General features: G+C 39.3%; 1 protein-coding gene across 3 annotated transcripts in view; it reads right to left on the bottom strand.

The window, feature by feature from the left end:
- The window catches only part of RELN (reelin), a 536,751-nt gene that overhangs the window by 123,659 nt on the left and 396,673 nt on the right, over positions 1-16,419 (bottom strand). For all 3 annotated transcript variants that reach the window (XM_019825367.3, XM_019825368.3, XM_011280339.4), the window contains exons 21-24: positions 15,751-15,943; positions 14,844-14,956; positions 7,588-7,725; positions 6,072-6,258 (exon numbers count right to left, since the gene is read on the bottom strand). In XM_019825367.3, the coding sequence (XP_019680926.3) occupies positions 6,072-6,258; positions 7,588-7,725; positions 14,844-14,956; positions 15,751-15,943 (631 nt within the window). The remainder of the gene's footprint in view (positions 1-6,071; positions 6,259-7,587; positions 7,726-14,843; positions 14,957-15,750; positions 15,944-16,419) is intronic.

Below are 16,419 nucleotides of genomic sequence, written 5' to 3'. Positions count from 1 at the left end.
CGTATTTGAGAAAATCCTAAAAGTAATAGGCATTTTCAACGTGTTATGTATGCTTTTAACTTTTATTTTTGTTGATCTGAGATATTGTAAGTGAGAAACACCTCAGAGGTTATTATAATCTGGCCTAGAATTTTCATGCCTCAGGATCATTACAGGAAGAATGATTTTAAGAAGAAAAATTATAGAACTTAGCTAGTTAATTCCGATCCAGAAAACTTCTATAAAAATTTGGCATGTGGAAATGAGCCAGAAGGACAAAGATCTAAGGTGAGGAGAATTATAAAAAATCCAATTATCACAATTAGCTGATTGGAATGATTGGTCTATTGTGAAATTCACAGAGTAGTGCTTTTTTTCCAGGAGACTATGGTGTTGGTCGACAAAGGTTTTGAAAGGGTTTTGTGAGATTTTTGTAAATGGTAGAAAATATCATACAAATGCTTAGTTTGGCACTGAAGGTGTTTTTTCCTAGAGAATAGCACAGATCATTTTCTTTTGTTCAGTGACCTGAAATGCTCAACATTGTTTTAAAGGGAGATAAAAAAGAAAAAGGAAATGGCTTACGGCAAACTTTTTGTCAGAATTTAGAATCTGATGTAACAACATGCTTTGCGGTTTTTCTATTCTACTATTATCAATGTATTTATGTGTGTGTAAGTGTAGAGATATACACATCTAATGTGCGCACGCATGTGTGTTAAAGTAATAGGTTATGGATCTCCTCATTTTTGGAATGTAAAAATACCATCCAATTTCCTTCCAAGATTCTAGGTTAAAATGGCTCACTGCTTTAAGGGTTTAGATAAAATAAAACATTTTAAAGGCAATGTCTTCAGAATCTAGAGACTTCATAACACAACCTCTAAAACATTTCATAAAACTTTACATTTGCCTCCAATTAAAATATTCTCTAGTCAAAATGCTACTAGAAAAATATTTCTATATTTATTTGAAAACAACCATTTCTTTTTTTTCCTTAAATTTATTTATTTATTTTTAGAGAGAAAGAGAGAGAGGGAGAAAGAGAAAGACCATGACCAGAGAGGGGCAGATAGACAGGGAGAGGGAGAGAATCCCAAGCAGGCTCCTTGCTTCACACTGAGCCTGACATGGAGCTTGATCTCACAGTTGTGAGATCATGACCTGAGCCAAAATCAAGAGCAGGATGCTTAATCAACTGAGCCACCCAGGTGTCCAGAAAACAACCATTTCTTTAAAACCTCCAGCTCTCTAATTTGCTTTTTTTTTTCTTTCTCTCTCTTTCTCTTTTTCTTTCTCTTTCTTTCTTTTTCTTTCTTTCTTTCTTTCTTTCTTTCTTTCTTTCTTTCTTTCTTTCTTTCTTTCTTTCTTTCTTTCTCTTTCTTTTCCCCTTCCTTCCTTCCTTCCTTCCTTCCTTCCTTCCTTCCTTCCTTCCTTCCTTCCTTCCTTCCTTCCTTTTCAATAAGAATTATTGGGTGCCAATTACACCATACACAATAGGAAAACAAACTTGGAAGGAGAGTTCACAAATACGTGTAGTGACAATAATGACAATTAGAACAGCAGACCAAATTCTATTCCTTGTTGAATCCCACTTGGTCATATGATCATCTATCAATTCTATAATCTATTCAGTCTCAAGGTACTTGATCTATCTATGATCTATCTATGAATAGAACACAAGTGAGGGAGGAATTCAAAGAAAGGAGAGAGCAGTGTAGTCATCATGCCACAAAGCTCCATGGAGAAGCAGGATTTGAGCAGGACGTTTACAAGGTTTATAGGGATACAGAGACAGTAGAAGGCATGATGGTAGGCAGTGGAGATTAAACAAAGACAAGGAAATTATCGAAACCTGGGATGGGGAGGAGAAATCTCTGTTTGGAGCAGAAGTCTGATGTTTCAAAAAATAAGAGGTGTAGTTAGGGCAGCAGTACTGGAAAGCACCCTGATTGATCAAAGAAGGACAGAATAGAAGCACATTTTAGGTTTAGGGTGGTTTGCAATAGGGCTAAGGAACCCTTCCTTTGGGTTACTGCTTTGGCTGGTAGGGGCTGCCAAATTGTGTATCCCACCTCTGTGCTAAAGCAGTGAGCACATGACTCTGGCTCTGCCAATCAGAGTATGTCATTCCTCCAGACACTGTGACTGGCCAATCAGAAACCTTCCCTAGATGTTTCTACAGAGCTGCTTAGAAAGCTCTGTGGTCCTGGCACCACTCTCATAATGACAGCTGACCTGAAAATAGAGGAGAGAGTTCTGTGGGCATTTGAGTTTCTGGTTCCAGGTATCTCTGAGGCCAGCTTCATATAAGCCCTCCCTGTGTTCTGATTACATGAACCAAATTTCCCCTTTTTTGCTTAAGCTAGTTTGTCTCACTTAGAATTCAAAACAGATCTACTGATATAAGAGAAAAAAGAAAAAAATGCTCTTCAGATATTCTGACAAAAATATAGGGAAAAGGCTGGATTGGGAAGGGAAGAGAATGATTTTACTTTTGAAATGCTGGTTTTAAGTTAGTGGCAGGGCATATAGATAGAAATATTTAATGGTACAAATTTTTAATTTTTTTCATAATTTTTTAAATGTTTATTTATTATTTTTGAGAGACAAAGCACAAGCAGGGGAGAGGCAGAGAGAGAGAGAAATACAGAATCTGAAGCAGGATCCAGGCTCCAAGCCATCAGCACAGATACGGGGCTCGAACCCACAAACCATGAGATCATGACCTGAGCTGGTCAGACACTCAACTGACTGAGTCACCCAGGTGCCCCTAATGATATAAATTTTAAATACACTCTCATAAAATGTAATTGTGACAGCTAACACTTACTGAATGATTTCTATGTGCCCCACATGACTCTTTATTCTTTACCTTCATTAACCCACCAATGGTCCCAACATCCCGCTCTACAATAGAGAAAACTAAGGTACAGAAAGATGTGGAAGTCTGCAAGATGAATGAGCTAATGAGTTTTGGAGCCTAGGTACAGATCCAGGTAGTCTGACAACAGAGATCACCTTGAATTAAGTACATACATATTGATACATAATCTTTCTGTGTTTAAAATATCTGTGTATGGGGGCGCCTGGGTGGCTCAGTCGGTTAAGTGGCCGACTTCAGCTCAGGTCATGATCTTGTGGTCCGTGAGTTCGAGCCCCGCGTCGGGCTCTGTGCTGACAGCTCAGAGCCTGGAGCCTGTTTCAGATTCTGTGTCTCCCTCTCTCTGACCCTCCCCCATTCATGCTCTCTCTGTCTCAAAAATAAAATAAATGTTAAAAAAATTAAAAAAACAAAATATCTGTACACACGCATGTGTACTGGGATGTTTGGTACATATTGGTTAAGGATTCATAATCTTATTTTAAAATTGATGCTTACGGAGACACTATCTTCCCACTTCTGAGCAATTATACAGTGTATCCAGATCTATGCAACGTATACTGGTTGCTTGTGGACTATCATCTCTAATAATAATACCCGGCGGATGTTCAATGTCAATGGATAGGAAATATCATTAAATGGAATCCATCCCTGATTTTCTATCATTCTCTATCTTGTTTGCTGGCTGATTCTTTGTTCTGCACCTGCATCAAAACAAAACCTGTACCTATTTTTGCATTTGCATAAATTGACTTATTTTGGATTTCTTCCCAGATTCCACAACATATCAGCCCTACAGTATATCACCCACACCTGTGTATTTGTGATGCAGACTGGGACATTTCCAGTTGTCCTAGAATTGGTGGCTATAGTCCTTAATGGAAAGACGTGGTTTTAAACACCTCACATTCTAAATTTTTTTTAATGTTTATTTTTATTTTTGACAAAGAGAGAGAGAGATGGAGCATGAGTGGGGGAGGGGCAGAGAGAGAGGGAGACACAGAATCTGAAGCAGGCTCCAGGCTCTGAGCTGTCAGCACAGAGCCTGACTCAGGGCTCAAACTCACACTGCAAGATCATGACCCGAGCCGAAGTCAGACGCTCAACTGACTGAGCCACCCTGGTGCCCCTAAGCATCTCACATTCTATAGGGAGCTGCTCATTAGTAGGGTTAGACATGTAGCTCAGGTTGGAGAAGTGGACCTGCTCCCTCTCCAGTCCTTTTGAGAACTATATAAAGAGATGAATTGGAGGAGGGAGAATGAAAGTAATGTCCTGCCTAGACAGTAGCAAGGGAGGAGAGGAAGGTGGTTCCCCCTTCCCCATTGCTGACCAAGCAACATGGGTTGGGGATGTTCCAAGAGAATCAGTCTTACAGATTCCAGTGGACACCTTTGTTCCCAGTTGGTGTCTACTGACTTGTCTGCCCAAACTGGTGCTGCCACTAGTGAAGACAAACACTGCGAGAAAAACTTCTGGGGCACCTGGGTGGCTCAGTCGGTTGAGTGTCTGACTTCAGTTCAGGTCATGATCTCACAGTTCATGAGTTCGAGCCCCTAACTGGGCTCTCTGCTGTCAGTGCAGAGCCTGCTTCGGATCCTCTGTCTCCCTCTCTCTCTGCCCCTCCCCTGTTTGTGCACATACACACACTCTCTCTCCCTCTCAAAAAAAAAAAAAAAAAAATTCAAAAGAAAGAAAAACTTCTACACAGTATCCATTGTAGACTTAATGTTTATGTGACCCCAAATCTGTATGTTGAAAGCCTAACCTCTAAAGGGATGGTGGGCCTTTGTCAGGTTATTAGATTATGAGAGTGGAGCCCTTATTAGTGTCCTTATAAGTGGAGTCCTTATTAGTGTCCTTATAAGTGGAGCCCTATTAGTGTCCTTATAAGTGGAGCCCTTATTAGTGTCCTTATAAGTGGAGTCCTTATTAGTGTCCTTATAAGAAGAGACACAAGGGGCGCCTGGGTGGCTCAGTCAGTTGAGCGTCAGACTTCAGCTTAGGTCATGATATCATGGTTGGTGGGTTTGAGCCCCGCATCGGGCTCTGTGCTGACAGCTCAGAGCCTGGAGCCTGCTTCGGATTCTGTGTCTCCCTCCTCTCTGACCCCCACCTGCTCACACACTCTTTTGAATCTCTGTGTCAAGAATAAACATTAAAAAATGAAAACATAAACCAAAAAAAAAAAAAAAAGAGATACAAGACAGCCTGATTTTTCTCTTGGTGCTCTCTCCACCATGTGAGGATACAATGAGAAGATGTCCATCTACAAACCAGGAAGCAGGCCCTCATCAGACACTGAATCTGCTGGTGCCTTCATCTGGGACTTCACAAACCTTTCAGAACTGAGAAAAAAAAGTTTCCTACTTAAGCCACCCAATCTATGGTATTTTTAATGATAGTAGTCTGAATTGACTAAGACAGTCCTGTATTAGCAGATGCCACCAGCAGCCACCAAACTCAATGTTCAACATGGATGGCTGTGCATGTCCCCAAACCTCACCATTATCCCTCCTTCCTCCAATCATATTCTTGAGATTAACAGATTGGCAAATTTCACAAATCCTTGTATGAGTGCTATGTATCGGGCATTGTACGTGATTTGCAAGTGCTAACTCACTTACCCTGTGTGAAGACTAATGAGGTAGGATCCTCTTATTAGTTCCACTGTACAAATGAGGAAGCCGAGTCATACAGAGGTTATGGGATTTGCTCAAAGTCACACAGCTGCCAAGCGGCAGATTCCGCCTGCAGCAGGCAGCTGCTGCTCTTAATCTCTAGGCTTCACCTTCTCCACCACCACTCACCCCTCGCCCATGGGCCGCACGCTCACACATCCTCCGATGCTGGGGCAAGAAGACACCAAGTCCCTGCCCCACTCAAAGACACTCAAGACAGAAGCCCGGCTGGCACAGCAGGAAAGGAAGGCGATTGGATTTAAATCCGGTAAAAGAAGGGCAGGGACTTTAAACCGACCTAAGCTGGATTTGTAGTAACCAAAAACAATCATAAAACTACAGGAGTTTGCCAAATGTACTTAAGTGGTAGGAATTTGACAAACGAATTTAAAAGCAAGTAATGTGGGCTGGGGGGAATAAAACTACCTCATGTTTGTACCTTCTGAGTTCAGACTGCTCCATAAATCACATATTTTCCTGATCATGCATTCTCAGACCTTAGTCATACCTTTATCCCCAGCTCTTACCTTGCTGAAATACAGAGACGATCCAGAAGAGATGACCCCACACCCTTGCTCTGGTTTTACAATTTCTCCCCCAATAACTTCTTGCCAGTCAGACTCCCAACCATTCTGGTTCTCAAAATCTGACATAATCGTGGAAGGAAGAGCCGCTTCTGGGTGGCATTCGGTGCCTTGGTACCCCTGGTCACACCTATGAGAGAGGAAGGCCAAACAAACAAGTCACCGTCTCCTCTGTGAATGCCAAGGCCACGCACCTGCAGCATTTCCTATGTCTCACTTTTGCTCAGACCTTAGCATCCACACTAGATATTTCTCCAGTGTCAATCTGTGTATGTGGTAGTGACAACCTTCAGGTTTTAACAGACACCGAACAGCAAGAACAAAAGGACTGAATCCTTAAAAGAAACAGTGCTATAACAGAACTGAGGCATCAAGCAGTAATGAAGAAGGATGTGTGTGTGTGTGTGTGTGTGTGTGTGTGTGTGTGTGTGTGTTGGTGGCTAGGGAGAAGAAGAGTGGGATTTTCCTCAAAGTCACATATAGTCTTCAAAGTCACATATAAATATTTGTCTGTTCATCCAACATGTAGCTCTGGCCACATTTTATAGCTCCCTTTTCTGATTAAATTACATCTCTTTTAGAGTCTTTGAGTATTTAAGTGTGTTCCTATCTCATCCTCATTAGCGATAATCACCATGGCCCCCTGCCCACAACTTGAGCTTCTCTCGAAGTGACATAAGACAGCGTGTAGCAGCTGTGTGACAGGTGCTTTAAGAGTGTCAGAGGAAGGAAAGGGAAACAATAGCAAGGCTCTTGTTTCCCAAAGAGGACTTTGGGGTTAATTAATAAAATCTGAAATTTATACCCAGGAGGCCTGGTCTTTTGTTAGCTTTTGAAGTTTAGAATATATGGCTTCAGACTTTACTTAAATGTAACAACAGCTTGGGGCGCCTGAGTGGCTCAATCAGTTGAGCGTCCAACTTCAGCTCAGGTCATGGTCTCATGGCTCATGGGTTTGAGCCCCGTGTCGGGCTCTGTGCTGACAGCTCAGAGCCTGGAGCCTGTTTCAGATTCTGTCTCTCCTCTCTCTCAAAAATAAATAAACATTAAAAAAAAACTTTTTCAAATGTAACAATATCTTTTACATCTGAAATAAGAACAGAAAGGAGGATCCTTTTCTTTTGGCTATTTCATTATTTATTAGTCTGTCCATACAACTCTGAGGACAACTGCTATGGTATCCCTCTAAACACAAATTCTGGGACACCTGGGTGGCTCAGTCGGTTGAGTGTCTGACTTCAGCTCAGGTCATGATCTCATGGTTCGTGGGTTCGAGCCCTCAGGCTTGCTGCTGTCAGCACGGAGCCTGCTTGGGATTCTCTGTCCCCCTCTCTCTCTACTCCTCCCCAATTCATGCTCTCTCAAAAACAAAACAAAAACAAAAACAAAAAAAAAACCCCAAATGACACTTAAACACAAATCCTGAGAAGCACACAATCACACTTGGTGGCATACATACCTGCACATACCGTGGTCACATGAGCCATGCCCACTGCACATACTTGGGCACTGCTGCCCAATGTAAATGTTATCCAAAGCCCACTCGTCTTGGGCTGTGTAATAGCTCTGACTCCAGCGGAAGCGGGTGGCACTGGACCTAGAAACAAGGTATGGTAATAAATCCAATATTTTAACTGACACGTGGCAGCACAAAGAATGTCAGAGTTCAGAATCTTTCAGATAACGGAACTTCCTGGAACTTGTATTTTTTTTTTCAATATATGAAGTTTATTGTCAAATTGGTTTCCATATAACACCCAGTGCTCATCCCAAAAGGTGCCCTCTTCAATACCCATCACCCACCCTCCTCTCCCTCCCACCCCCCATCAACCCTCAGTTTGTTCTCAGTTTTTAACAGTCTCTTATGCTTTGGCTCTCTCCCACTCTAACCTCTTTTTTTTTTTTCCTTCCCCTCCCCCATGGGTTTCTGTTAAGTTTCTCAGGATCCACATAAGAGTGAAAACATATGGTATCTGTCTTTCTCTGTATGGCTTATTTCACTTAGCATCACACTCTCCAGTTCCATCCACGTTGCTACAAAGGGCCATATTTCATTCTTTCTCATTGCCACGTAGTACTCCATTGTGTATATAAACCACAATTTCTTTATCCATTCATCAGTTGATGGACATTTAGGCTCTTTCCATAATTTGGCTATTGTTGAGAGTGCTGCTATAAACATTGGGGTACAAGTGGCCCTATGCATCAGTACTCCTGTATCCCTTGGGTAAATTCCTAGCAGTGCTATTGCTGGATCATAGGGTAGGTCTATTTTTAATTTTTTGAGGAACCTCCACACTGTTTTCCAGAGTGGCTGCACCAATTTGCATTCCCACCAACAGTGCAAGAGGGCTGAACTTGTATTTTGCTGCCAATCATTTTTCTTTGGTAGTTTAATGTCTGCTCAATCATTATCCAATTCAACAATTTTATCATGAAGAAAAGTTAAGAAATCTGTGGTTTGGATATATACCTCAATCTTAATTTAATTGGTGACATTTTAAAGAAAAACAAAATATCAGATTTTTTAGTTGTTGTTACACAGAGATTTGATGCTAGGAAAAGAAAGGAAAAAAGAAAGAATATTTTTAAAAAAGGTATATACGAAAGAGCCTCTCATTCACAGATGAAAATGTGAGGTGTTTAAATTACACTACTACTATTCCTTATGATAAACACAACAGTAGTTATTGGAAAACTTCCAGTTAGCTCTCAATAGAAGATGAAAGTTGAGTTTGGGGGTATTGTTTTGGGGTTGAGGGACATGCTACAATGTACTATAAGTAAGAACATCTGGGTGCTAAATTCTACTTATTATTTCTGAAACATTAACTTGTTTTGGTTTCATGGACAAGCTGATGTTAAGTGGAAACAAAAAGTTAAACAGTCCATTGTACACAGAAAACACTTGGGACCTTGATTCATCTAAACCAGAGAGAAAGTCTAAAAAGAGGGAATTTTGAGAGCACATTCACTGTGCTCAAGAAAGTTGCCATTCACTGACCGTCATAAAACATTCTTTTAGGGGCGCCTGGGTGGCGCAGTCGGTTAAGTGTCCGACTTCAGCCAGGTCACGATCTTGCGGTCCGTGAGTTTGAGCCCCCCGTCAGGCTCTGGGCTGATGGCTCAGAGCCTGGAGCCTGTTTCCGACTCTGTGTCTCCCTCTCTCTCTGCCCCTCCCCCGTTCATGCTCTGTCTCTCTCTGTCCCAAAAACAAATAAACGTTGGAAAAAAACATTAAAAAAAACATTCTTTTAAAATCATATCATATTTTTTGTCTTCAGAAATTTTCAGGGGTTGTGATTAGTTCTTTTTGGTGCCCAACAAAAGTGCAAAACAAAAGAAAACAAAAAAGATGCGCAGAATTAATGTGCAGGCTCAGTTCCATTGATTAAACCCTCCCAGAGCACACTACCTACACATACACTTGATCTTAATGGCTCAGAATGATCCCTTAATGTCTACTGCATCAATTACCCACATATTAAATACTCCCTAAGTACGTAACAGATTGTTAAAATCCAGGCTAAGCCTTTATTGTTTATTTTACCAATGATCTATGGCTAATATGTTGCATTTTCATTCCTAGTAGGATCATTCCAGGATTCACTGAGATGCTTCCAGTAGACACACGATTGCTGCATATCAGTGCTCGTCATGATATGTGCCATGACAAGAATGCGCCTCCTCTATGGTAATAATTTATATTTGTAATCTAACAGCCATCACAACTTCCAGAGTTCCATTAAGAAATTCCTACTATAAAAGTAGGTACATTGTTTTAGAGCACAGAGCCCTACAGAAAAGAAGACAATTAAGTTTCATGTATCAGTGTCACGCCAAGGACTGCGTCATGCTTTCAGGACTGCTTGTAATCTGAGTCAAGTCTAAGGCCACAGGTGTTCAGATTGTGAGCTCTTCTGGGGACAGGGCCATCTTTAGTCTCAATAGTTTGCACAGGAACAGAATAAAGTAGGTGTACCAAAAATGTCTGCTAAAAAAATGAGTCAATGAATGGAAAAGCAGGCCAGGAAAGGGCAGCCTGTTTCTGACTTCTCTTGGTAATGAAGTAAAGAATTTGGTAGGAGTCTGGGGACTTGACCCCTTGGACCCTAGCCCTGCAATTTATCAGCTGTGTGACCTTTAGTGAGGAATTTAAGCCTTCAGGTTTTCTAAGTTCCTCACCTCTCAAATAAGGGGACTGGACAAACTGATTTCTAAGATCTCTTCCAGCTCGTAAATTTAGTGATTGTTCTGGTGGTTGTTGACTGAGGATGGTTTATTTTCTTTAAAGTCACATGTCTACATGAAACACATTGTTTTGAAGTTTTGATATTTCAAACATTAAAATGGGGTTGGAAGGTTTCAGAAATCTGTCCTAGATTTCCCAGCTTATTTATGCTTCTGAACAGTCACCTGTAAACACATCCTAAATTCTTTGACTAAGTAAATTAATCCTTATGTGCATCTTGTGAACTCTTGAAAAAGATAGTATCTCCTGAAGATAAAAAGCTCAAAGTGGATTCTTCCATTTAAAATTACAATCCACAGTTTAATGTGATGTTAATTAACAGAAAAGGAAGCAAGAAGAGGTTGAATATTGGCTTTGTTTTTAGTGAGAAAAAAAAAATTAGTTGTGTGAGCAATCTCCAGCTGGTCGCACATGAGAACACAAGGTGTGATCTCACTGATTTGCAGTTGCATCACTGCTAAATATTGCCCTCAATACAAATATTTAATTTGCCAACCCCTTCCTGCCTCAAATCTAAGCAATCTTAGAAGGAATGTCTTGTGTATTTCAGGTTGGGTCCGAAAGTGGGACCACTTTGATGTGCTGTGTGCATCATGAAATGAAGTCGACTTGCACTTAAAGTCCAAACTCTATGGATTCCCCAAAGCAACAAAACTTGACAGTCTTGTCTTAATTGACTTTTTCCCCCTCATATAAACTTCTAAACTGAATTAAACTACCACTGAGTCATCTCTTGACAGGTATCAAGGTATCAAGGCTAAGGAATCAAGGTAAATGAAGCCTGACTAAATTGTATTTTCCACTTTCAGAGTTACTGTAATTACATTTACCCAATTATTCTGAAACTCATTCAGTCATTAGGCGTAGGTTTGTTTATGAAGTCAGCAACTGACAGCTGTTTGGGTCTCATTAGGCCCTGTTCTTATGTAAATGTCTCTCATAAAAACAAAATTAATTTTCATTGGGCAACAAACGTTCAGTTCATATACAATATTATTTCTCTGAGCAGGTGTATATATAGTTGGTATTTCTGCTGAAAGTTGTCCCACCTAGCATATCTTCCAAAGTTAACAGACCTTTGATAACATGGGAACCACATTTGCTTGTATGCATTCAATTGATAGTTGCATATGCATCAGTCAAAGCAGCAGAACGAAGATTTGCCAAAAGGCAAGATGTTTCAAACTAAATTGCACTCCCTCTCTCCAGTGCTTGAGTAAAACATGGTATTTGCAAAAGTTTGAAATGAATATAATACACAAAATGATCAGGAACACCAAGGACAATAAATGAAATTTATCCTTATAGCAGAGCTTTTAAAAAGCTTTATAAATCCAAAAACAATGATAATAACCAGTTGAACACTATTTTTTTTTTGAAATATAGTAATAATGTTTAGTTTAAGTATTAGCGGGAGTACTAAAAGAAACTATCTTATTGGGTTGTTTGTTTTTAAAAAGTATGCTTACTTTCTTTACCTAGGGCTTGGAAAAGAATTTGGAAAAGCAGAATTCAATTATTCACTTACATGTACTTAAAGGCAAATAGCTGCAGGAATAATCTAATAGTGAGGCACACTGAATTAAAATTCTACTTAATTCTCCAACATGTAATGAGTACCCAATGTGTGGCAGGCAGTATTGGAACTGAAGTATTTAAAGGTTAAATAGATTTCCTCTCAAGTGTGTAATAAACAGTAATGAGAATTGATCTTTTCTGACTATACTAAAACCTTCAACTCAGTGATACTATCTTTTAAGCAAGGAAATAATACTGTAACGTACAATTTGAAGGTAAAATAACCTGCAGTTTTGGATTTTTGTTTTTTCTGGGTTTTTTTTATAAAGGACAATACTTTTTGGATACTCTCTAAACTACATTAATTAAGAATAATAGTTTAGAACCTTTCTGAGGATGATAAGACATCTCTAAAATATACTATAAAGATTACTGACCTAACCATCATAATTTTGAAATTCTATTCCACACGTAAATAAATAAAAAGGAACATTTTTTAAGTAATGAGGGTAATATACTTAATGATAAAATAATCATAAAGAAAAAGCCTCAGTATTTATGACTAGTATTTCAATTGATCTGTTGTTTTTTAATAATCTTGATAGGTATGCTTGGAATATCCTTGAAATTAAATAAAAGTCTTGATTGTATTCCCAGCAGTGGATATAAAGAAGCAGGATGTTAGAGAAAGGAGCAACTTGTTATACAAAGCATTAGTTGAGTATCCAGGAAATGGCTCACAGTTGGATATAAAAAAATCTGTGGAAATCAAATTTCAAGCATTTTATTCCAACTGACATAATGATGAATCCTTAAAAATAATCAAGTAGACATTCTTCTATAATTCAGTAATTCAACTAAAGGACGTATAATAATAACTCTGGGTTGTTATCTAACCAATTGTTTTTGTGTAGAGTCTAACTTTATTGTAAAATAATCTAAGAAGGGTTTATTTAGTAATTTTCTCTTTATAAAAGGGCTCTCGGAAGGCAGATGCCAAAGAAAAATATAATTCTTGTCTCTCTCTTTCACTACTACTACATATCATCACAGAATCTTAGAATTCAAGAACTGCGAGGGACTTTCAAGATCATCTAATTAAACTCCTTTATTATACTCTGAAGAAATCAGGCTTGAAGAGGTTGTGAATGGTTAAAATCGTGTGATTAATTAATCACTGGGAGGGATATTGAAAACTCAGGCCTTCTAATTTCTAGTTCAAGTTTCTTTCTTGGGCGAGCTTATCCTGTCCCAGGGCTTCAAATGTACTTGTGGTATTTAATTCTTCAACCCAAAGTACATTTTATCCTAAGAAACCTCTTTTTTGAGCTCCAGATGTATAAGTCCAGTTGGCTTCTTGACATTTCTGCTGGGATAGATAAGTCTCTCAACTCTCTATCACAAAAACAGAACACTTCATTTCCTGTCCCCAATCCACTCCTTCTCCAGGCTTTCCCACCTCTGTCAGTGGTACAACCATCCAGCAATTTCCCTAGGCCTTGGATTTACAAGCTGTTTTTGAGTCTTCCCTTTCTACCACAGTCCCCATCCAGTATATCAGCAAGCTCTATTTGATTAAAATCTATTTCACAAATGATGGCTCTTGTCATGTCTGCCACAATCATACTCAAAGCCACCTAAACAGCAAATGCCTGAAACCCCCAATGTGATTCCCTGTCTTCACTCTTTTTCCTACAATCTATTCCTCACAAGGTGCCCGGAGTGATCAATCTAACACAAAATGATGTAATATTTAGGGGAAAATGTGTTTTTCTCTTAAGCATTATCATGTATTTAACTTTTTCCCTAGTTACTGAGGCTTTAGCTTCTTGGGGGGTGATTTTTATTGTTACTGAAAGAATGTGAATAGAGGAAAAGAGTGTACATTAAGCTTTTGAAATAAAAAAGTAGGGCTTTGAAGTGAAAAAACAGCTTTGAAATACAAGCTGTCTTGATATAGGAGTTTTTGGATTCCTGTATCCTTTCCTTCTATGTATGTCACACCCAAAGGAACCAGCTTATTGAGTTCTCCCATAAAAAGAAAAGTTGGGGCAAAAAGGGAGGCCAGAAAAAGCTAGGACACAGATGGTATTATGCTAAGTGAAATAAGTCAGACTGAGAAAGACAAATACAATATAATTTCTCTTACCATGGAATCTAAAATACAAAACAAATGAATAAACAAATAAAAAACAGAATCAGACCCACAAATACAGAGAACAAACTGATGGTTGTTGCCACAGGGGTGGGGGTGGAGGGATGGGCAAAATGAGTGAAGGGGTGTGGGAGATACAGGCTTCCAGTTATGGAATGAATAAGTCATGGGAATAAGAGGCACAGCATAGGAAATATGGTCAATGGTATTGTAATAGTGCTGTATGGCCACACAGTTGCCACACTTGTGGTAAGCATCACATAATGTATAGAGTTGTCAAATCACTAAGTTGGGGGGGCGCCTGGGTGGCTCAGTCAGTTAAGCATCCAACTCTTGATTTCAAGTCAGGTCATGATCTCATGGTTTGTGAGATCAAGCCCTGCATCGGGCTCTGCACTGATAGTGTGGAGCTGGCTTGGGATTCTCTTTCACCCTCTTTCGCTGCCCCTCCCACTATGCTCTGTCTCCTCTCTCTGTCTCTGTCTGCCTTTCAAAATAAATACATAAAAAGCATTTTTTAAAAAAAATCATTAAGCTGTGCACCAAAAACGAATGTAACATTGTGTGTCAACCATACTAAAATTTAAGGTAAATAGGGACCGTCTGGAAATTAAATTTTCATTAGCCCTATTTTTGCAAGTATCCTCAGTATAAAAGAAAGATCTGGGTCTTTTGATGACAAAGAAAATGCATCTTGCCATTGTGCTTAACTCTTCTTTGAATTCAAGCCATGCTAATAGAGGTAATAAAGGTGAAAGTAACAACCATATGCAAAGATGTCATCTCTCACCAAGTTTTCTGGGGAAGAAGCACTGTGACTCTCCTCCACTGCGTGAACTCACTAGCGTGGTAAATACTTGCTGATGTGAATTCTTGACAACTCGGCATACTTGGAAGGCATTCCTAAAAGAGAGGGAGGCAAAAATTAAACTCAGCTTCTGTTTCCTCCAGGGGCCATATGTTTACTCACTCAGCATAAGTGAAAAAGGCCTTAGAGAAATCTAATGTCATTTTCTTAACCATGTGCAATATGGATGCAGTCCATGATTTTCCCTTCTCTGAGGCTAAAATATTTGGGAAATAATGGGAACAAGTGCCACCATGAAATTAAATGTTGTTTAATCCTAATCCTCACATATAAACATGGAAATGGATCAGGACCCATTTTTGTGACCTGTTATCATAACATTGGCATTTGGTAGAATTATTCTATTCACTGTTATTTATGCATTATTGCAATGTCAGATCTCTGTGTGTATGAATAAAGAAGTACACTTTATCCTAAGAAACTGTATTTTTGTATTTCTTTTTTTTTTTAAGGTAAGACATGTCATATTCTTAATATGGTCTACCTACAAGTAAAGAGACTTAGAAAAGAACAGATGAAGATATATTACAGGGATAGAGAAGAAAGAGATGTATTTATGGAGGAAGAGGGTTAGAGAAAATAATATTCAAAACATCATCATCCTAGAGTATCCGGTCCTGAAGTTATTCCCGTTTCTTTTTTATTTTCAATTACCTTTTGGCATCTGCCAGTGCAGAATGTGGAAATCCTTATTGCTACCTGTGTCAATTCTAAATTATAAATAATATTGTTCCTTTTCAACCAAACCTAAACTTTTGAAACTGTAATTCTCTGCTTCCTATGTAAAAAGAAGCCTACTCATCACAAGTGTTAGAGAAAACAGACTTACCTCTTGGACCAGGTGCCAGGTGAGGCCATGATTGGTTGAGTACTCCAGTTTCACCTGATTGTCCATGTGTGGAGTGTATTTCTGGCCACAGCCCATCACCAAACTGAACTGAATCATATAGGATGCTCCTATCTGCATTGATTGTGTTTCCACATAGCGCATGCTTGAGGCAAGTTTAGAATCTCCGGTGAAACTGAAAGACAGGAGTGGGAATCAGAAGATTAAAAACATGATGAGTTAAGGGAGAATTGAGCTCTTCATTTCATACCATACACCAAAATAACTTAAATATTTTTTAAATTTTTAAATTTTTTTAATTTGAGAGAGTGAGACAGTGTGAGTGAGCACACGGGGGAGAGGCAGAGGGAGGGGAGGGAGGGAGAGAGACAGAGATAGAGAGAGAGGGAGAATTCCAAGCAGGCTCTGTGCTCAGTGTGGAGCCCAATGTGGGGCTCAATCCCATGACTCTGGGATCATGACCTGAGCGGAAATCAAGAGTCGGATGCTCAACTGACTGGGCCGCCCAGGCACCCCATACATCAAAATAATTTAATTTTACTTATTTAAATCTTGCCAAGCTCTAGAATGGATTTTAGTCAATCTAATAAATGTAATTTAAAATAAGCTGCCCATCAAAGAAGCAATATATTTTTTAAACTTAATAGCTGG

The sequence above is a fragment of the Felis catus genome, chromosome A2 (assembly GCF_018350175.1).
Source record: "Felis catus isolate Fca126 chromosome A2, F.catus_Fca126_mat1.0, whole genome shotgun sequence".
Classification (NCBI taxonomy): Eukaryota; Metazoa; Chordata; class Mammalia; order Carnivora; family Felidae; genus Felis; species Felis catus.
The sequence above is the reverse complement of the archived record's forward strand: the minus strand, read 5'-3'. Positions and strand labels throughout refer to the sequence as shown.